This window comes from Pterocles gutturalis, unplaced genomic scaffold (genome assembly GCF_000699245.1).
Source record: "Pterocles gutturalis isolate BGI_N339 unplaced genomic scaffold, ASM69924v1 scaffold10034, whole genome shotgun sequence".
Classification (NCBI taxonomy): domain Eukaryota; kingdom Metazoa; phylum Chordata; class Aves; order Pterocliformes; family Pteroclidae; genus Pterocles; species Pterocles gutturalis.
In genome coordinates this window covers 1-22,300 of record NW_010133220.1, presented here as the reverse complement: position 1 = coordinate 22,300, position 22,300 = coordinate 1, and the positions used below count along the sequence as shown (strand labels likewise).

At 39.1% G+C, this 22,300-nt stretch overlaps 1 protein-coding gene across 3 annotated transcripts in view; it reads left to right on the top strand.

Moving 5' to 3' along the window:
• Positions 1–21,990, top strand: part of POU2F1 (POU class 2 homeobox 1) — a 45,619-nt gene extending 23,629 nt beyond the window's left edge. For 2 of the 3 annotated variants that reach the window (XM_010081156.1, XM_010081155.1), the window contains exons 7-15: positions 6,006–6,100; positions 8,395–8,568; positions 12,270–12,411; positions 14,592–14,737; positions 15,576–15,755; positions 18,387–18,492; positions 18,916–19,261; positions 20,131–20,219; positions 21,408–21,846. In XM_010081156.1, coding sequence (XP_010079458.1) covers positions 6,006–6,100; positions 8,395–8,568; positions 12,270–12,411; positions 14,592–14,737; positions 15,576–15,755; positions 18,387–18,492; positions 18,916–19,261; positions 20,131–20,219; positions 21,408–21,718 — 1,589 coding nt within the window. In that variant the 3' untranslated portion in view covers positions 21,719–21,846. Of the gene's footprint in view, positions 1–6,005; positions 6,101–8,394; positions 8,569–12,269; positions 12,412–14,591; positions 14,738–15,575; positions 15,756–18,386; positions 18,493–18,915; positions 19,262–20,130; positions 20,220–21,407 lie in introns of all 3 variants that reach the window. The other variant, XM_010081154.1, reaches the window with a different exon arrangement.
• The last annotated feature ends 310 nt before the right edge of the window (positions 21,991–22,300 follow it).

Sequence of the window (22,300 nt, the reverse complement as noted above, 5' to 3'; positions counted from 1 at the left end):
GCAATTATAACTGCTGCTTAAAAATATATTACCCTCATCAGGTGAACATTCTCCTTTCTACTCGGAAGATATTGCCAATAAAAATCATATCAGTAAAAATCTGAATGGAGAGGGGAAATGGTGATGCATTTCATTTAAATTAATCTTGCAAACCTAAGTTGTTAAGATCTGAGAAAAGACTGCATCATTGCCAAGGGGAGAGAGCGGGTTTAGAAAGAGTACTTGTAAAGAAAGTATCCAGAAAGGCAAATGTAGAAGACAAACTACTAAATAGCTTTAAACATTGAAACTGGGACTGCTATTATCGAGTTATTGCTGTTTATTATTAAAGACCTTGTTTAGGATTTCATTTTTTTAATTGTAAAAATACCTGGAATGATGGTAGGAAGCCAAATCCAGTCCTGTTCTCTTGCATACTTGTCCTGTAGACTTTGAGACTTCACTTGTATCATTAAATAAAAAACCAAACACATTTTTTTAATGAGATAATGAATGTTAAATGGTGCTACCTACCCTGCTGGCCTCTGGTACCATAAATCAGAGTGCAGCTCCCTGCACTGGGTGCTGGAAGACACCTAAAGTCAGGCTGAGGGAGGTATGGTTGTTTAGCTGGGAGAAGAGAAGGCTCCGGGAAGACCTTATAGTGGCCTTCCAGTAGTTAAAGGGGGCCTACAGGAGAGATGGGGAGGCACTCTTTCTTAGAGAGTACAGCAACAGGATGAGGGGTAACAGTTTTAAGCTGAAATAGGTTAGATTTAGATTAGATATGAAGAAGAAATTTTTTCCTGTAAAGGGTGGTGAGGCACTGGAACAGGTTGCCCAGAGAAGTTGCAGATGCCCCATCCCTGGAGGTGTTCAAGGCCAGGCTGGATGAGCCTTTGAGCAACCTGGTCTAGTGGGAGGTGTCCCTGCCTATGGCGAGGATGGGGGTTGGAACTGGATGATCTTTAAGGTCCCTTCCAACCCAAATCATTCCATGATTTTATGAAATTCCCCATGTTTGTTCTTGGATGCATCCAATTTGTAAGCCGCCTTCTCAGCACAAATCCAAAACAGCCTCACATTATCTACTATGAAGCAAAATTAACTCTGTCTCGGCTGAAACCAGGACATGGACACTCATCTCATTTGAGACTGTGCACCTGCACTGCCCTTACAGGACTCCTCCTCATTTTTTTCATAATATTCTATGTGAACAAGGTCACAGTGCTTTGGTCCCCTCAATATGGCAATGAGGAAACCCAGCTTTTCATTGTCAAGAGACTCTTAATGACAGCATATTTGCTGATGCAGCAGTTGAATAAAATGTAGCTGACTCAAACTCATTCCCCAAATAAGAAGGGAGAGCTTGCAGTGGAATGAGGAAGAACTCGAAGAAGTGTTTTAAATTGTGACTTTTTCCCCTGTGCTGCAAACACCCATTACCAAGATATGAGTTAAATGCTTTTTACTGTCCCCTTTGAAATCAAGTCTTTGCTTCTAACTATCTGAACAGCATCAATGGGTAAAAATGCTGTCTTACATTGAAGTAGTGTGGTAGCAGCTGTGCATGGATCACATGGATACTCTTCAAACCTGCAGTTCACCAACTTCAGCATATTTGTGTCATGTTCTTGAACTGATCTTAAAGAGTACCTGGATACTGCAAAAGGTTCAGGAGCATGCAGCAGTTTGACATCTTAGTGTAAGAGATTTGTAGGAAGGTATAGGTTAGTATTCTCCTGTGTTGGGTCCCATTATAATTCCAACTGCGAGTCCCCATTTTGGAAGATCTGGATTTGTTAAAATGAGGTACACCAACATGTCCAGAAGTTTCTTTGCGTCAACAGTGATCAGGAAAGTTGATAAAAAGGCACTGTATGTAATATGTGCGATGATACCCTCCTTCCTCCCTTTCAGTTGTTTCCAGTTAATCGAATTATGATATTGTCATGGCTTTGTTTTACAAGCAAATTCCCAGGATATGTCTGTGAGAAGATGAACAGCTTTGACAGAGAAGAAGCAGTCAAGTTCTTAGTTGAAAAAATTCACTGTTTTGGGAGATCAGTTAGGGATGAATTATGTATTATGCTTCTGGGCCAACTTTTAAAAAATTGTGCTGAAAAAATATACACTTGAATGTTTGTTTTATCTCCTGTTTAATTTTAGACAGTAACAACTGAACCTGAGATCAGTCCTTGAGGACTGTTGGCTGGCAGGAAGAATTTTTTGGCTTGGGCCATTATTCATGCTACTTAATAGACATTACCAGGAAATGTCCTGGGTGATGGCAGAAGCATATACTTTAACTATTAAAAAAATACCTTGAAGCATCATACTTTTGCATAAATTCTTGTCTATCTCCATGCTGCCGTTCCTTGGGAGCATCATGGAAGTGATTTGTATGCCATATATCATGCAATGATACCACTGAGCTCTTAAAACCCAAAGCAGGGGGCTAGAAATACTACCCTGGTAAAGTTAAGTATGTGAGTACAATATTAGTTTGTATAGATTAAAAAAAAATCATGTAGGTTGGAAGGAACCTCTAGAGGTCATGGAGTATTGCTCAAAGCAGGTCCAGCTGAGCAGGGTGCTCAGCACCTTGGCCAGTTGAGTTTTGAACATCTCCAAGGATGGAAATGCTGCAGCCTCTTCAAGTACCTGCCCCAATAGTTGACCACTCTCATAGCAACAAAAAAAAAGAGCTTCCTTATATCTAGTCAGAGTTTTTTCCATGTTCCAGCTTACATCTGTTGCATCTCGTTGTGCACCCTAAAGAAAAGTCCATTTCTTTCTTTGAAAGCAGCAGTAGGATCTCACCTTAGTCTGCTCATAAGGCTGAGCAACCCAGCCCACTGTTCCTTGTATGGGTGTTCTAGCCTGTTAACCACCCTGGTGGGCCTTGAATGTACAAAAGCCAGGATGTCATTGTGTCCTGTACTAGGAAGCCCGAAGCTGGACACAGTATTCCGGGTGTGGTCTCATAAGTGCCAAATGGGGGGAAGAGTCACGACCCTTGACCTGCTGGCTGCACTCTTGCAAATACAGCCCAGGATGTGGTTGGCTGTTTTCACTGTAAGGGCGTGCTGCTGGCTCAGGTTCATCTTATTGTCCTCCAGGACCCACAGGTCTTTTTTCTGTGAATCTGCTTTCTAGCCAGCCACTGCCTACCCGGTATTGCTGCACAGGGTTATTCCAGCCCCCATGCAGGACACTGCATCTTCCTGCATTGATCTTTATGAAGTTCCATTTGTCCAGCCTGCCTAGACCCTGACTTCTGGCCTATTGACCACTCTCCCTGTATTTGGTGTTGTCCACAAACTTGCTGACAATGTATTTTGTTCCATCAGCCTTATTGGTAATAAAGATGTTAAACCGTATTGATGTTAGTGGGAGTCCCTGAGGAAACAGTGAAGTTTGAAACACCAATGTCTCAGCAGTTGCCTAAAAGGCATAGTTTTGGATTTACAGTGTATTTAAAAGTCTGTGCTATGTGCCCTATAAGTTAAGTCACTGAAGTTATCTGGGACCAAAGTGGGGACCAGTAGTTTTTTCTAATAAAAAAACTAAAGGTGAAGCTTAGACTAGTACAAGTCATCTGAAAAGAGCAGAACTGCAGCTGCCCACTCATGGAAGCCAACAAGAGTCCAAAGTGTGTGCATGGTAACTGTCTGAAAAGACAGTAAATCAGTGTAAGAGATGCATACTTTGCCAGAGCAGCTCAGCAGCTTTCCCCATCCCCTGATCGTTATTTCAGTCAGCTGCAGATTGAGCTAACTTGTTCTTTCTCCAGTTTCTGCCCGAGACACCATGTGTCAGTGTTTCTGAAATAGGATAAAATGATGTAGAAACTGAGTAGATGAAACAAGTTCAGAATATTTTATACTGTCCTTCAGTGATAATTACTTCAGAACATATGAGTGAGAATAAAATAAGGAAGAGTGTAGTCATCTTGTACTCTTCAGCAAAAGTGTTATTGCCAGAAAAACATCCTCTAGGATTTCTTTGAGGACAAAAAAAAAAAAATCACAAAAGGACAGTCCTAATTACTCTGATTACAGTCATAAGATTAGTCAGTAACTTGTGGTCAGCAGTGTTACCAGTGGACTAGAAGTCATATGTAGTCACTATCAGCTACCTATTTTTTGTTCCATTGTTGATCAGCTACTCTATAGTGTTGGTGTGATGGCTTTGCCCCTTTGTATTTCAAGTTGTCAGTTAAAATTCACTGTCACTAAATGAAGGTCAAAACCTCTTCGCTTAGAAGTGACTGTTTAGTAATTAATATTTAGATTTGTGCAGCTGAAATAATCTTTCAAGTAAACAAATATTTGTATTGTAAAAAGCACTGTGTAGCTGTAGTAAGTAGCTGTCTTGGAAGTTCCATAAGCTGATCCATTCCCTCTCTGTGGCTTTTCAAAGACACAGCTGGAACATGTTGATTATGTGGTGCAAAGTGAATTTACATAGTTGTCTATGCTATGCTATTATGTTGCATAAGCAGCTGGTTTTGTTCTGTAGGTTTTGAGCATTTTGATAGCAACACATTCTATTTAAAATACATATTCAATGCTTTGTGGGGGGGAAAAAAAGTAACAGTAATATCACTGTCAGAAGACAATTCTTCTGTAGTTGTTTATCTCTCATTAAGGATACATTTTCTCCTTCCTACCTATGGTAGTCCCTCTTTTCATGTCTCCTATGGTCTTAACCTCACATAAAACATCCAGTTTCTCACTCAATATTTATGAAGTCCTAAATTCCTCTGTCCCCTACCTGTATTCTGATAAGAGGTAGCTGGTCATGAGTGGTGTGCCCTGATTGATCAGCTGGCTGATGAGCCACAACAGACCATACCAAACTCAAATTATAGCACTGAGGTGGTACTTACTTGGTGTTCTGTTCTCTGAGTGGCCATAATGTCTATCTGTTGTTGTTGTGCCATTGTTCCCCTCCGGTTTTAGGAATTTAGTGTATTGAAGATGCTTATTAAGCGTAGGTTTAATTAGTCAGGTTCTTAAATTACTATAGGGGAGATAGATAGACATAGCCAGGAGTTATCTAAAGAATAACAGTAATATTTTTCACAATAAAATTGAGGGAGTTGACTAACTGTGGTTATATTCTTGTAAGACTTAAGTCTTAAAAAGTTATCAATTTTAGAATTAGAAATGCAAAAAAAAAATCAGATAGGTTCTAGTTAAAATGTATAGACACAAGTGTATATCTCAGTTTCCTGAGAGATTTAATAAACCGTACAAATAGCAAACTGTAAGAGAATTTATTTTTAGAATTACAGCATATTGTATATATTGGCTGCATCAGTCATAGATGTTCTTTAACGTTGTCAGCTTTTTATAATAGCAGGGGTTTTCATATATTCAGTATGATGTTTATTCTATTTGTGCAATTTAAACAAAGTTCAGTATCTTGCCTGATTACTTCTTTATTTCAACCAGGAGGTTATCTAGGCTTGTTTTGTCTTCTGGTGCTTGTCTGCTTAAGTTTGCCTGAGAAAGTTGCCTTCTTATTAGGCAGCTGGCATGGGGTGATATGGAGAGGAAGAAGGGTGATCAGGGAGCCAGATTTGTGGTTTTGATTAGTATTCACTTGTTGGATTTGAACTGGTTAGTGTTCAGTTGTTTATTTTTATATGGCTTCCTAATTCTTGGTCAGCTGTTGGTTACAGGAAGAAGTTTACCCAAAATCTGCAAGCTGAAAGGGACAATAAATGATCCCGCACCTAGAATTGGGATAACCTAGATCATTACAAACTCTTTCTGCAGAGGAGACTAGTACAGACTTCTCTCTTTTACACCACTGTCACCACATCTACTTCAGGAAAATGCAAGGGGATTTTGGACTGAAAAGTACAAAGTCTGAAGATACCTATGCAGGGATGAAAGGAAGGCTTGCGTCTCAAAATTTTTTGTAACTTTCATTTTTTGGCAAGAGCCTTGTTTCACCTCATTTTATGTTTTAGTATTTTAAATGACAAACCGAACACACCTTTTTCTCTCCAGGTCTCCTGCAAGCGCAAAATCTCTTAACGCAACTACCTCAGCAAAGCCAAGCCAACCTCCTGCAGTCTCAGCCAAGCATCACCCTTGCCTCGCAGGTCAGGCTTATTTCTACAGTTCATTAATTGCTTTGAGGGGATTTGAACTATTGCAAGTGAATGGACCCTTTGTTTTGGTTACCAGAGTAGCTGCTGTAGCTACAGTAGTGAGTTTGTCTTTCTAGATAGATTCAGTGTAGAGCTGAAATATCAGTAACTTCACTTTTGTAGTTTCTACACTAATGTTCCTCATTTTATGCATTTAACGTTCTAAATTTTTATATTTAGCTGAAAATTTCCATGATTGATATGTTGACATAGTGGCAGTAGAACATAATTTGATTTCTTGTAAGGCTTTCTTGGACAATCAGAGGAGCAAGATATGGGCTACCTAAAAGGCTCAAAAAGAGGATTACTGACAAGTGTCTTTTTTTCTAAAGGTTGCAGTGGTAATCTGTCTTTATTGTAGCCTAGTTGTTTTTCTATTATTGCTAAGTTATGGCCAGTCTTATTGGTTACCTTCTGTGAAAGTGCAGAGATTGTTAGAAATGCATTAAAATACTCTTTTAGATGTATGTTAAAATATTAAAGCTCTATGGTTAAGCTTTCAGACTCTAAGAAAAGCAATTTTAAGGTTGCATGTGCCTGCAAATTTGATTTTGCTTCGCTCTGGGTTTTACTGTGCAGTTTAGTTATATGACTGCATGTTGTTTCTCAAATACCATGTAATATCATACAGTATGTTCCTGCCAACTTGGTTACATATAAGAATTTATTAATCTGTAATAAGATGCCTGAGTCTATCAGAGTCTTAGAAACCTACATTTTCTAGTATACCACCTATACTATTTTTCATGCACCATGTGGAAAATGGAATTTGTCTCACCTCTGTAGTTCATGCCTCAGTTAGCGGCATGACTCCCTACTAAAGTTTATATCTGGATTTTAAAAAAGTATCAAAACTAGACAGAAATAAATTATATAAAGGGGGTGAAGTCAGTAAAGACATATTGCAGTAATTACCCACTATGTTTAACGTAAATTAAAAAATATTAAAAACCTTTGCAGTGTGACACATATATTTGCAATCCTAGAAAGATCATACAAGATCATGTTATTTCTCCAGTAATGGAATTATAGATCCTGATCTCCCTCTACCATCTGCTGTGCACTGCAAAGTACTGTGCTAACCCAAGAAAAAAACAACATAAGGAGCTACATAAAGACTCAGCTATATGTAGGCCATTTCTTTTAGAACAGCCCTGTCTGGATCTTTGCATAGACTCTGCATAGTACTGCAGTTTTGCAGAGACTTGAGGCTGTTCTTATCTGCCCTAAAGGAGTCCGTAGTTTCAGAACTGGATGTAGGACATGAAAGCATGAAGTCACCTTTACTTAAGAGCCTCAGCTGAATCAAATACAATTTAACTAGAGTAAACAATTTGTCTCTGCATCTTAGTTCATCTGTGGCATCTAAGAAGGTAGAGTTATGCACTCAAAACATGTTTCCAATGTTCTTGTTGCACATAAAGCCTGAACTGTGCAATGCTAGATCTTAATATACCTGTGAATATTTTCTGTGGTGCTCAGGGTTTTTCAGGTTCTAATTGTTGCTGCATAGCAAAATGCTTGCCAATGTTCAGGAATAGCGAACCTTATGTGGACTTCCTGGAAAATTAGCCTTTTATATAGAAGAAAAATGTGACTTAAAAGGAATTATTTTCTGCACATTGCCTTTGCTTAATTTCTTGTATTCATTCATTCTTACTGTTGCAAGTATCAACAGAAGGGTTAGAGGGGGATCTATTTTTTCCTTACTGGAAGAGTTGAGTCAGTCACAGGAGATGGCATTAGAGGAAACCTGCATGCTTGCTGCCCCTCTATATGCTCACTATTCCAAGATTAAATAGGAGACTTGAATCTTTTGGGCTGATGACAATCTGCCACCTCACAGAAGCAGTAAATTCAATTTTAAAATGATAAAAAGGGGATGAATGCCAAGCTGTCTGTAAATGATAGAACTATATCAAGTAAGAGTGTTCAGCTTTTCTTTGAGCAGCTTCTGTAGCAAGCAAAAGTTGTTGGTTATCTGCTGCATTGAACATGTCTTACTTCTCTTTAATTGGTTCTGACAGAGCCTTTAAAAGGCTTCCATACTAGTACAGTTTTCTGCATTGTGATTGCTTGTTCTTGAGAGGAATGTAAATAAATTGGAGGAACTTTCAGATTGCTGGAAATGTCAAATTCATTGCTCTCTCTCACAAATACCTCACATATCTTTTTTGAATTTAATTTTTGGCTGATGATTCTTTTAAGTCTGATTTTCTTCTTTTCCTTGCTCTCCATCTTAATAGCCAGCAACCCCAACACGCACAATAGCAGCAACCCCCATTCAGCCACTTCCACAGAGCCAGTCAACACCAAAGCGAATTGACACTCCCAGCTTGGAGGAGCCCAGTGACCTTGAGGAGCTTGAGCAGTTTGCCAAGACTTTCAAACAAAGACGGATCAAACTTGGATTCACTCAGGTGAGACTGAGTACCTTAGTGCTTGCCAGTGTGGAATCTGAGGTCTCATCTTTCAAGTCTGGAGGGAGACTACAATTCCACCTTTTCGTAGGAGAACCTTCTTAAATAGGGTTATGCTCTGGCCTTTATGTAGGGGATTTCTAAGAAATAACAGAAAAAGCCATGCATCCATCTTACTTCCCTGTTGGTTTTAAAGCGTAGCCATTTTCCCAGCAGGTACAGGCATTTACCAGCTCCAGATGTCATCGCATGTGCACTATTCATTCTATAGGATGTAAAATGAATGGGACAAAGCACTTTAAAGCTGCCTTCAGAAGTACAAAGTTCCAAAAATCATACTGCACAATTAACTGCTCTGTGTATTTAAAAAGTATGTCACAACCGTGGAGTTGCTTTGGATGTCAAAGGGTTTTTATCTTTCAGGCGTATTTTCCTATTAAACATCAATGATTTCTGTATTTAATGCTTTCGCTAAGGTTCCTAAACAAAACCTGAAAGGACTGTCACTTTGAAGTTCTCTCCTTACAGAGGAGAACTGGAATTGCGGTTTGTTTTGGTTTGCTTAAAAGCTCAGAAATACCCATAGAGCAGAAGAAAAGTAATCTTGAACATAGTGAAAATGGTTGAATGAGGAGTACAATTAAAGTACAAAGTGCATATATAGGTTCTGTTATTCTGTTAAAGAGAAATTCTGCTTAGATCCAGTAGTCCTTTCTTATTGATATCAAAGTGAATTTTTTTTCCCTGATAAATTAAAAATAGCTGTCCAGGTAAACAATTTTGGCAGGAGTCTGTGGTAAACATAGGCATGCTTTTGCTGGAAGAAATAGCATGCAACAATCAAAGTAGGTATTTAAAAGTCTTAGCTCAGAGCAGTCAGTCCAATATACGTGATTTGTTCCCCTACCCCACCCCCCCGGAATAAGTAAATCTACTCTCACTGAAAGCATGTGCTGAAGTCAGATTTATTTTTCTGGCAAAGTCCTAAATGTTTGAATAATCAGGGTTCATAATGAAGGTCCCTGGCAGCATCTTAATTATAACTCAAGAACAGAATGTTCTTAGTAAAATGAAGTGCATTTCGCTGGCATGTGTGCTTCCTTCCCTCCCTTCTTTCCACTAGAGGGAGGCACAGAAATGCAAGTGATGGACACACACAAAAGCTAGAATAGAGCAGAACAGAATAGAGTAAAATACAATAGCTTCCCTATAGCCTGACTGAGGAGGTTCATGTAGATCTTTAGTTATTATGTTTAATCTGCCCTGCATTGAGATGATCATAAAGGCTCAACTAGACTTTAAGTTATGAGTTAACCCTTCTTTATTGACTCTGTTGTGAATTTTCATGGTAAGGAAAAGTGAACACAACTGCTCAGGCTGGCATTTCAGTATTTGCTTTTGAGCTTAAAAGAAGGGGAATCTTGAGAAAGTGATAAAATTGCATTTGATCACTCCTATCCTACTCTGAGCTTGTATGCATATAATTAGGTCATTCTAATAACTTCTACTTAATTGCATAATTGGGTGATAATGAGAGACCCTTCTATTTTGGTTTCCTATAGTTGGATAAATAGACTGCCTTTCAGAGGATAAAAGAAATTTATTTCCAGTGGTACTGTAAGCTTTTTCAGACTCACGCCACCCTTGCCTTTCAAAAATAATTGTAAGATTTAGTTTGCATTGCAAACTAATCACTTACTGCATTCTGTCTTGTGAGCAATTTAACTGGTTTTGAACTTCAGCAGTTCTGTCTCTTCTCCCACCCTGAAAAGTGGGTGATGGATTTAAATCCTTCTGTTTAATGGTTTTCCTTAAAAGTACGTCCATGTTTGACATACAGAGACACAGTGAGCATACTGCGTCTTAGCATTATTGCAAGTGTGGGACTAATTGGTTGGTACAGATTCAAGCTATGGAGCAACATTTTAGAAAATGTTATTTTTGTGCTGTAAAAGGTATTACCTCTGCTAGTCCATCTGAGCTTCTTAACAGACTGGTACACACAACAGTGATGTGCCTTATAATCAGTTTCAGTTCAGTACCAGAGCTTCATTCAACCTACAAAGTAGATCAGATATGTACAGGTATGTACTTTATCCTGTGTTCCATCCATCCTTTCAGTAGCCCCTCCCAATATATAAAATTTTCATCCGAATATGTAAATTCTTTTGCCTACATACAGCTGAAATGCTGCCACCTTTTGGCACTGGAAACTATTGACAAAGAAATGTTTAACTGTTCATTTCAAATCAAATGGCAAATGTTAGTAAGAACAACATAAATACCAGAATTTAGTTGGAGGATTGGAGCAAATTTTATAACTCTTTCCTGCCAAGACATAAATCAACTTATCTGTAAAATGGTTTATGTAGACAGGTTTTCTTCTTCATAAACCCACTAGAGCTTCCCTGTTACTTCTGTTGCAATGATTTATGAGTTTTAAAATGCACGGAATCCTGGCATATAGGTAGAGGTCTAAATGTGAGTTCCTATGTTTCCTCTGATTGAAGGGTGTACAAACCAATTGTTCTGGTCCTCTTCTAGGATGGAAGTTGTTTTCTTTACACAACCTGCACAATTTACTAAGCTTACCAAAGGTTGTTTTCTTTCTTGCTTAGGTGTGGCACCTCTGCGTGCTGTTAGTATACTTACATCAAGCTGTGGTTGTGGATGTGACTAAAAGGAAAGAAACCAAGCTTTACGCACAATTCAACTAACCCACTTGCAATTAAACTCTGCTAACTATGCTCAAGCTTTTCAGTTTCTTCTTCTAGACTTTTCATACTTTTTTGTGTTAAAAATCTAAATTAAATTACTTTAGACCAAATAGCATACCTTAAAAAATAATTACTTTTTTCAAAGGGCTGGACCTTCCAGCTTTAAAACAAAAGAAAATATTATGGTGTTTTTAATGGCAACAATCAAGAATGGATTGATTTTTTTTTTTAAATGAGACTTTCCAAGTGTAAACTACATAGAGTTGTATATGTGTGTGTGTATATATATATATATATATTAGCTAAAGCTGAGTTTTGAAAAGCAGTAACAGATGTAAAGAGTTGATCATCTGTCTGTGAATCTCCTGGATAGCTTTTTGGCAGATGGGTAATGGTAGTGAGGACTACAGTTAATCATTATTTGAAATGGTTCAACTTCTTGTCTGCTTTGGAATGTGTATCTTTGGGGAGAAGTTTGGTTTGAACCTCAGCAGATACTAAAAGTTCAGATAAGAATATTTTTGCATCTATTTAAGCGTGATATATGCTTGCAGACATCTTTTCAAGAGTGTTTTGTACTACTTTGAGAAGATGAATTAACTGCATTTCTGCTTATTTGAAGTTTTCTTTTGTGAAATATGTAGATACTTAAATCTGCTCCTAAAGAGAGCTTGGCCTTATTTTAAAGAACTAAGAAAAAAATTACGAGTTAATATTCGTTGGAATGTTCTGCTCAGTGATAATGCTAAGAAGACAAGGAATCAGATTTCCTGGAAAGAGTTACCTGGTTAAACTAACTGAAGTTTGACATTTCTTTATAATTGTGTTCTTTAGCATGAATCTTGGTAGCGCTGAACAAGTTTCTGTGAAACTGAAATCCCAGGCAGCAGTGGAGTCACTAAGAGAACACAAGAATGTAACAGGAATCCTTGCTTTTGGAAGTGCCTACATTAGTGAATCCCTTTTTTCTCTTTCTTTGTCCAGGGTGATGTTGGGCTCGCTATGGGCAAACTCTATGGAAATGACTTCAGCCAAACTACCATCTCTCGCTTTGAAGCCTTGAACCTCAGCTTTAAGAACATGTGCAAGTTAAAGCCACTTCTGGAAAAGTGGCTCAATGATGCAGGTGAATGAGTCTGCATATTTCTTTACCAGTCTACCAAAATCACTAGGATTCTGAAAAACCCTGAAAAACTGCTTCGTTTGTGCCCTTATGGTTTTATGAAGCCACCAATCTTTGTAACTGTCCACGGGACAAATAAAGGTGTAGGAATAAGGGTCCATACTTCCCTTTTCATGTGCCTATACGCGTCCAAAATCGTTCCAATATGAACTTTGAGAATTGTGTTCTGCAGCCAGCTGAATAGTTGCATGGGGTGAGGTATAATGTGTGTCATGGTTTTCCTCCTTCGTGTATGTTAATCCATATAACTTCTAATCCTCTTCTAGCTTTCTTTTTCAGATGTATAGTAGAGAGAGGGTTGCATGGTCATTGTTTCTGTAGGCAGAGCTTATTGCATTCATCTCCTCCCAGACCCCTTTTTTTTTGTTCTTTTCATCTGTCTGCAAGGGTCTGTATAAACACTCTCTTTCTCCCCATAGGAAGAGTTTTTTGTGGGTTAGATTTTGCTTTTTCCTTCCAGAATAACTTTTCCTGGGATATAAGTTATTCATGATGCCAATGTTGGTAGTGTTCTTTTTTTTTATTTTTATTTTTATTTTTTTTTTTCTACCAGCAAAAGGAGCTTGGATGGTGGTGCTAGGTGTTAGGATAGAAAGTGTTTAAGAGTGTTGTCAGCCAGGTTTTTCTTCCAAGTATACAACTGTACATAATATAAAACTGATGGATGTGCTAAACAGATGGCAGGGACAGTGTGTGCCTTCCTATTTTTACCAAAATTGAGAGAGCTTTATGCTGGTGCCTGTGGTATTCTCTGAAATTTTGAAAGTAATTGGATGCAGTGTTGAAAATCTGTCCTGCATTGAAACAAGGAGGTGTCATTCTGTTGTGCTGACAGGGGTTATCTTTAGGTGATACAGATCCATGATAGAAAACATCAAAATCTTCACACTGAGTGCTCTAGTCCACAGGCCAGTGGTCACCAAACCTTCCAGCAACACTGGATAAGTCCAGTGCTGCAAGAAATATCATAGTTTGTTTTTCCTGCTAGCCTGAAGAAGTACTTGGATCTGTAAAGTTAAGGACTATAAGAAGTGTCAGAGTCCTTCACAGCCTGGAAGCTGGGAACCATTGTCTTTGGCTCTGATTCAGTTTCATGAAAAATCTCTGGAAGAAAGATTCAGGTGACTTTAAAGGCTACTTTTAGGTAAAAGTGGTCAGGAGAAGCATACTGATGATCCCTTCCATTACGCTACATTGTAGTGTTGGAGAATTTATTGCTGCAGAATTCAGCTTGTTCTGTGGGGTTTTCAGGATGGAGAGGGGTTTCGGCACGTTTATGGGTGCCGTTACTGAAAAAAAAAAAAAACTAGAAAATAATGAACGGAGTGTACTTGCCCCTTTGAGCCTAACAGAATGGTCTTAGGCATTGTGAACTTTGACACCTGCTTATCTCTCACAAACCCCAGTGCAGTGAGGGATCTCCAGCTGTAATTATTTTGTTTAAATTCCCTGCTGAAACCTGCCTGTTGAGTTATTTTGCAGTTTCTTCTATGAAGTGGAGTCAAGTGTGTTCTCTCCTTGCTCTTCTGTGGAGCCAAAAAGAGAGGATTAGGGGTCGACAGCTAGAGACCTAGTGAAGCTAAGGAAGGGGAGCCGCTAGCTGTGTAGGCTGTTCAGTAGAACTGCATAGCACTGAGTATCTGCTAAGATCTCCATAGAGAAGAGGTTGAACACTATGAAGCTGGCTATGAACTTCTTCTTCCTCCAGGGTATTGCAGAGCAGGTAAAAGAAATTTTAGGCTGCTCAGATTTTTTCATAATTGCCTGTGACTTACAGCTGCAGCTCTTGGATATCAGTTACTGCTTTTTTTTCTTTAAACCATGTCTTGCAGTGACCGAGTGAGGGGTGGAATGAGATAAGGGAGACAGACTTTGCATAGGTATTGTAGAAGAGACACTGTGGTCACATACAGGAGCAGAGAGTGCCCTCTGGGCTTACTTGCAGCTTGTAAGTTTCAAGTATATGTGTAATTTACAACAATTAACGCATATGATCTTCAGAAATCTCTATATATCTGGAATAGAGTGGGTTTTAACATACCTCGCACAGGTGAAGAACACTTGCATTAGACTGCACTGCATGCAAATAAAATCTCCTGATTTATGTTACTTTCTTTTTTCAGAAAACCTCTCATCTGATTCAACTCTCTCCAGCCCAAGTGCCCTGAATTCTCCAGGGCTGGGGAATGAAGGCTTGAACCGTAGGAGGAAGAAACGCACCAGCATAGAGACCAACATACGTGTGGCCTTAGAGAAGAGTTTCCTGGAGGTCAGTGATCCTGTTCTCTGCTCAGCCTATAAGGAAATGAAGAAACTTTGCTTAACAGTTGTTATCCAGTGAACCCATTACTGTGCTATTTAGGAGAGTGCTTGTACTAAACAAGGTGATTACAAAGGCTGTGCCAAGAAGCATGAATCAACATCCACTTCGCTTAAAAAAAAAAAAACAAAACACAACTGCCTCAAAAAAACTCACTGCTTCTTGCAGTTCACTGACTTTGTGATTTTGCATTCCAAGATACTGAGCCATAGATCTAAGCTTGATAATTCTGCACATGAAAAAGAAGAAAAACAGATTACCCTTTCTGAGGATAGATACATGGGGTGACAGTCTAAACATACATAATGTGTTTTTTAGCTGGCCTTGTTACTCTTGTTAGGCATTTTGTGCAGCTGTATAGGCAGATAGCCTCTTCAAGTCGCCCATTCAATCTACTTGTCTTTCATTATAGGTCTAGACAACTTGGGGTTCATTTGGCTATTGCTATAGTTAATGTCTCCTATTCCTTTTCAAGAGGTGCTGAAAGAAAGATTTCCTTATCAAGGTCTAGAATTCCCTGAAGGATTAACTCATAAGTCAGATCTCTCAAAAATAAGCATGTGAGCTTAGTCTTCATTACCCATCATTACACAGCTTACTATTGGTAGAAATGTTCCTGTAGCTAGGAATATGGAGGGCAGAAGTATCTATCATGGTCTATCTCTACTGTATCCAGATTCTGGATATAAATGGCCCATCCAGATTTCTGCCTAGTGAAGAAGAAGCTATAATGTAAAACTTCTGAAGGTAATTTCATAGCTTTTCAAGTATTGTTTCCTTTTCTCAGAACCAAAAGCCTACCTCGGATGAGATCACCATGATAGCTGACCAGCTAAACATGGAGAAGGAGGTGATCCGTGTTTGGTTCTGTAACCGGCGCCAGAAGGAGAAAAGGATCAACCCACCCAGCAGTGGTGGAACCAGCAGCTCGCCCATCAAAGCAATTTTCCCTTGCCCAACCTCACTGGTAAGAATCAAGAAACTCTGTTAACAAAGGTCACTGGAAGAGATAGTTCTATTGTGCTCACTGTGGAAGTTGCACATGCTACACGTTCTTTGTACAGCAGACTTGTTCTCCCAAAGTTATATTTTACTGGCATTTTAAATATCCTGTTTGCATACTATATAAGAGTGAGAACGCTTACCAATCAGGCACTACTTGGGCCTTCAGTTTGGGTGTTTCATTTAGTGAGCTTGTGAGTAAATATTCCGACTAGCAAGTTTGCAGTTGGGGTTATTGGCTTTGAACATATTCCAGATAGTAACTGTGGTTCCCATCTGGACTTTCTCTCTTACCAAAACTCGTTTTTGTAAAATAATAGTAGTAAAAAAATACTTAACAGCTCTACCCCTCCCCTCTTATTCTGGCTGCTCTGATAAGTAGATGAGCAGCAGTAAAATGTATCATTTGGAGTCACACAAATCCAATGATACCATTGTTGTCACTTTTAGTCAGGAATTATGTATATACAAAAAGACATGGGACAAAGGAACAATTTAGCTAATACTCATGTAATTAATTTCCCACACTTGTATTTGCCTCAGGTAAACACAAACTTCATGAAAATAAGAGTAACAAAACACATGCATCAAGGTTCCTTCAGCTCCTTTGCTACCAATGTCCATGGAGGTCTGTTTTTATAAATAGAAACAGTAGCTATTAGATTTCATAGTAGCTATGCTAATAGGAATGTGGTGGAATTTATGTAGCCTGTAGCTGTCCTTTTGTAGTATTTATTCCAACCTCATCACTGTAGTAGCTAATATTCTCCAGTACTTCATTAAACCATTAATTTTGGTGACATGTCATTCTTTCCCCTCATCCTTGTCTCAGGATGTGTGCATGCAACCTTTAGTTTCAGGGGAAGGGATGTGTTAAATGTACTTAGTCTTTTGTTTTTGGTTTGTTTTTTTCCCAATTGGAAAGCAAGGTTGCATGCCTTGCTACCAAAGCAGAACATAGTGAGATTTATGGTAGTGTGTTTTAGTAACCGTGCAAGTTTACTCAGACTGCAACTTAAGAAAGCTTTCCTAAATAAATTTCCCTTTTATTATAAACTTCCATTGTATGTAAGAAATTAAGGTGTTAACCACAGTCTCCATTCTTTCAGTGATGTTTTACTAAGCATTTTCACTCATTGTAAGCTTCTCTTAAGACTCTGCTACCACTCATGTGGATGTTCCAGCCCTCCTGCCCCCAGCCTTCACTGGCTATGTGCTTTGTTGGTTCCTCGTGTCAGCTCCGGAGATTATGTGTCCATAGGATGATTGGCCTTAGTTTACTAGTTTGACTGCAAATAATCATGTGAAGAACAATGATGAATTTTCCATATGGCTAAATAACCAATCTGACTTGTAGCCTGGCTGCACAAGCACTAGGGCTCTGAAGCAGGATTGGAGGGGAATGCTCCTTTTGATGGCAGCCTGCTTTTGCGTTGGCTGAAGTCAGTCATTGTAACCACAGGGTTAGCTGTATCAATTCTAGGTCATTCCCTGCCCTGAAATATGGATTGTGACCTTGGTCTTAACTGTTTGGTGGACAGGTGACAGATACGATGACTGGGCTGCATTAGTGGGAAGTGTACTATGTATCTAGCTCTTCTTTATTGTGTACACTATTAGAGATGGGCAGAAAGAGTTTAGATTTGTCCCAGTTGCCCCATCTTGTTTAAAATGCATGAAACATTTGACTTCCTATAAGAGGATTTGCAGCACGAGAGAGATTTCTCTGACAATAAACTTAAGGTAAGAGAGGGGAAAGGAGGAAGGTTTTAGCCTATATCCTTGGCTATGTTTTGTTGGGCAATTCTAAAGGATTAATTTCTCTCATTGATGTATAACAGCCTTCAAATATTACTGTTGGACACCATTTCTTGTCCACAAAAAGTCCTTTCTCTCTTTATATTTCATTTTGCCTCATAAGCAAGTTCCTCCAGCCTTAAATCTTGGGTGTTTTCTATCTGTAATGTCTTCAGTTTATTGTAGCTTTCTTGTAATAAGCTGTCCACAAGTAAAATTAGCTAATGTGATTTGAATGTTGTAAAATTTAGAGATCCTTCTCTGGCACAAGGAAATTTATCAAAGTAGAGCTTATAGTTTGGTTGAGTAAAAGTAAAATGTTACTCTGTTTATCCATGTAAACACATTACCCCAAATACCTTTGGTAATGCTGGGGTATTTAAATAATTGTATCAGAGAAAGAGATTTGGAGCTGAAAAGATGTTTAGACAAGAAAAAAATAAACATGCAGAAGTAACATTTTGTAACTCATTCTATAAGAGTAACTATTAAAACAAGGTGCTCTCTTTTGGGGAGGCATAGAGGGAGGGCTAACTTGCAGTCCTGAGACAGTATGGATGTAATAGATGTAGCTCCCTTCAAATACTGAATGATTAAGAATAAAGATGTTGGTGGTAAGAGAAAGTATTATAGTTGGTCCACTGAATGATTAGTAATGGAATTACAAAAAAGTAAGTTTATATGCAGTGTTATCCCTGATGCCTTCCTCAGCTGAGGATGGGAAGAAAGAAATCCAAGTTTAGTAGATAACTCTTTTTATCTTGACAGTTGAGCAGTTGTATTCTTTTTTGACCTCCAGGTGGCAACCACACCAAGCCTTGTGACTAGCAGTGCAGCTACAACCCTGACTGTCAATCCTGTGCTCCCTCTGACCAGTCCTGCTGTTACTAGTCTGTCAGTCACAGGTAAGGGCTGATTTCCCTTTCCCCCACAAAAACCTCAACCATTTTCCCATTTTAAACTCTTCAAAAAATCATTCAGTATTGGTCACTCGTATCCCAGGACATTCTTGTCATTGTTACTCCACTAGGAAACTTCAGTCTCTCTGACCATTCAGTTGACTTTTTTGGGGATAAAATCACAGGTGATGCTGGAATGAAATATGCTGTATTCCATTGATAGCTTCTAGAGCTCCTCAGCCTCCTGTTTGGGAGTGTCATTTCATTGTAGTCTGAGGTTCTCATTTGGACTCTTGGTGCTTCTTGGTCCTACAGAAATGTGTGTTTGTCTCCCTTTCAGTTGGATGTGCAGTTCATTTTAGGTGGGTAGTGGTTTCTGTTCAGTAATATTTGTGTTTTGTACTGATCTAACCAGAATCAATCTTCTAGGCACAACAGAAACCACCTCCAACAATACGGCAACAGTGATTTCAACAGCACCTCCAGCTTCTTCAGCAGTGACATCACCCTCCCCAAGTCCTTCCCCTTCTGCCTCAGCCTCCACTTCAGAGGCATCCAGTGCCAGTGAGACCAGCACAACACAGACAACCTCCACTCCCTTGTCCTCTCCTCTTGGGACCAGCCAGGTGATGGTAACGGCATCAGGGTTGCAAACAGCGGCAGCAGCCGCATTACAAGGAGCTTCACAGTTGCCTGCAAATGCAAGTCTTGCTGCCATGGCTGCTGCAGCAGGACTGAACCCAGGCTTGATGGCATCCTCGCAGTTTGCAGCTGGGTAAGGATTAATTTTTCACACCCTTTTAGGTGAGATGACAGGAGAGGGAAGAATTCTTGGGATAAATTGCTTTTATGTATTGCTATTATCTGGGAGTTTACTTGGTGATTTCAGTGTCATTTATCCCAAATTCTGAAGGTTTACTTAGAGATGGTAATTGGCCATTCCCATCAATGTACACAAATATTGTTTTCATTTTACAGATGAAAAAGCTGTGTTGCAGCAATGCTGTTATTTGATAAGTCATCCATCCCGCTGAAGAGCTTGGCTTAAGAGATACAACTTACCCCTGAATCATAGAATCTGTTCTACTCATTGTAAAATGGAGAGTTAGCTTAGACCCACTTCACACCTCTGTATTCATTTCTCTGTCATAAGCAAGAAGCTGTAAAAGATGCATGATGATGTATTGTTAAAGTTTTAGTTTTAAAAATCTTGCTCTGAGAGATGACACTTTGTTTCTTCAATTCCTCTTGATTTACATGTTTTGTATCTGATTTTGGGAGATGATGACAGCTGTCTAACAGATGGCGGTTTTCCCAAAATATTTTACAAGAATATTTTACAGCAACACTCAGTACAAGTCATGTATTTACAGTGCCTGTACTTTGGGCGTGTCACTAACCAGACATCTGAAAGGCAACATCTACTCAAGACATTCTGAAGGAAAAACTAAAATAAACTAAAGTTATCCCTTAATCTCTGGTCTTTTCTCCTTTCTGTTCCCCCCCCCCCCCCCCTCTTTTTTTTTTTTTTTTTTTTTTTTTTACAATGTAATGGTGTACTTCTGAGCAGTGACAACCTTTTCTTAAAAGTAACACTTCTTCCCTTTGTCTTTGTTTCTTCTTCTACAATCTTGCTTCTTGCAGAGGTGCCTTACTCAGTCTCAATCCAGGGACATTAGGTGGTGCTCTCAGCCCGGCCCTGATGAGCAACAGTACACTGGCAACTATTCAAGGTCAGTAGTGTTCGTTTTAATGCATCGCTGTCATACAACTTCACTTTATGTACTTTGTTTTTCTCTGCCAAAAAAGAACACTGACTCCTCAGCACTGAACATAAATGTTATAGGACTAAAGTTTTTACAAAATTTAAATGCACAAATACACTTTATGTATCACAGAGATAAAAGCAGGTACAACTTCATAAAGAGGATTAGAACTGTGTATGATCTTGTAGAGATTTACAGAAGGCATTTAAGATATTGAATGTGATCTGGAAATTTTTTTTGTTATCCTGCCTCTGTTGGCATATATCTCCAGCAGGTTAGAAATTTGCTTTTTATAGCTCTTCCAGCATAAGCTTGAGCAAAGTTGTGCTGTTTTGAGGTGTGTTAGGAGGGCAGTTCCAAGCAAAACTTGATCCTGAATTCTTGTCCTCATATGTATTTAGAAAGAACCCACAACAACCAACTTACCTCCTTATGTAGAACTTTAAATCCATAATTCCTTATTCAGAGGAGTAAAAGATGTATTTTGGGAAGTGCCACACAGACAGACGTTTCCACTGACTTTAGCTAGAGTTGTTCTGAGTTCATAGTGTGTCATCTGTAAAAATTAGATCACGCAAGTGCCTAAAGAACTAGCTAACCTATGTATTCAAATATCCTCGAAATAGCTTAACAGATCTTGTTTCCAGGGTACAGGAAAGAACTATTTCATAAAGTGTCACAGATACAATCTAAGGCAGACTGAACCCTGTAGACCAGTGAGAGCAAGTTTTAACAGTGGTTGTATGTCAACATTTAAAATGTTATGCTCAAGGTTACATGACCTTCTTCATCTTGTGATAGCTGTCATTTCATGTGAACACTCATCTCAACCCTTTTCCAGTACAGATTGCCTGAATGTACAGGTTTTCTGTGCTAGGAAACAGAGCAGTATTGCACTTCAAGATCTGAAGAAAAGCATGATAGAATTAGTTTAGGACCAGATAACAGAAGCATTTTAGTATCTGCAAGGTCTTGTCCAATCTTCATAAAAAGTAATTTTTTTAAAAAAGCAACATATGATGAGTGTAATTAGTGGTGCAGACAGCACGCGTATCAGAGAAAGGAAAATGCAGAGACCAGTTGCTTCTAGGCACATTTTGCGTTGTTGCTTAGTGCTAACATTATCTCCTCCCTGCTCAATTTTCCCTTTTTTAGCTCTTGCATCTGGTGGCTCTCTTCCAATAACATCACTGGATGCAACTGGAAACTTGGTGTTTGCCAATGCTGGAGGTACTCCTAACATCGTAACTGCCCCTCTGTTCCTGAACCCCCAGAACCTTTCTCTGCTCACCAGCAACCCGGTTAGCTTGGTCTCTGCAGCTGCAGCCTCCGCAGGGGCCTCTGGACCAGTTGCCAGCCTTCACGCCACCTCCACCTCAGCTGAGTCCATCCAGAACTCTCTCCTCACGGTGGCCTCTGCAAGCGGGGCCACGTCCACCACCACTACTGCCTCCAAGGCACAGTGAGCCGGGCTGAGCTGTGCTGCCAGCAGCCTGTTTCACTGTGCGGTGGGATTGGCTGCCAGCGGGGTTTATAAACTGCAAATGTGATGGGCATCCTCTCGCCGTGTTGCTGGGGACAAGGGAGAGAAAGAAAAATATTAAAAAAAAAAAAAGCAAAAGCAAAACAGGAAGGATTTAAAGCTGGGACAGACATTTGCCTAATTTTATAATAAACACTGTCTTTTCAGGATCGCTTCATGGATCGGAGAACTTTCTAACCAAAAATGTAAAAAAAACAAAAAACAAAAAAACAAAAAAACCACAAAAAAAGTGAAAGGACTACTTATCATTTCCAGCAGTCACAATGACAAGTTAAGGTGGGTTATCAAGTCAAACATAGGAAGGGGATTCCTTGTTTCTTTTTTGGTCTAAATATCTTTCTTTTTTAATTATCATGTTATCGGTCTGTTGTACAGGCCAATATGTCATACAAGGTGTTTATAATCGTATCAATCGTGTTGGGGGTTCCTTTCTTAACTGGTACAATTTAGGCAGGCCTGTATTACTGGTGTATCTCTATTATTATTATTATGATTATTATTATTA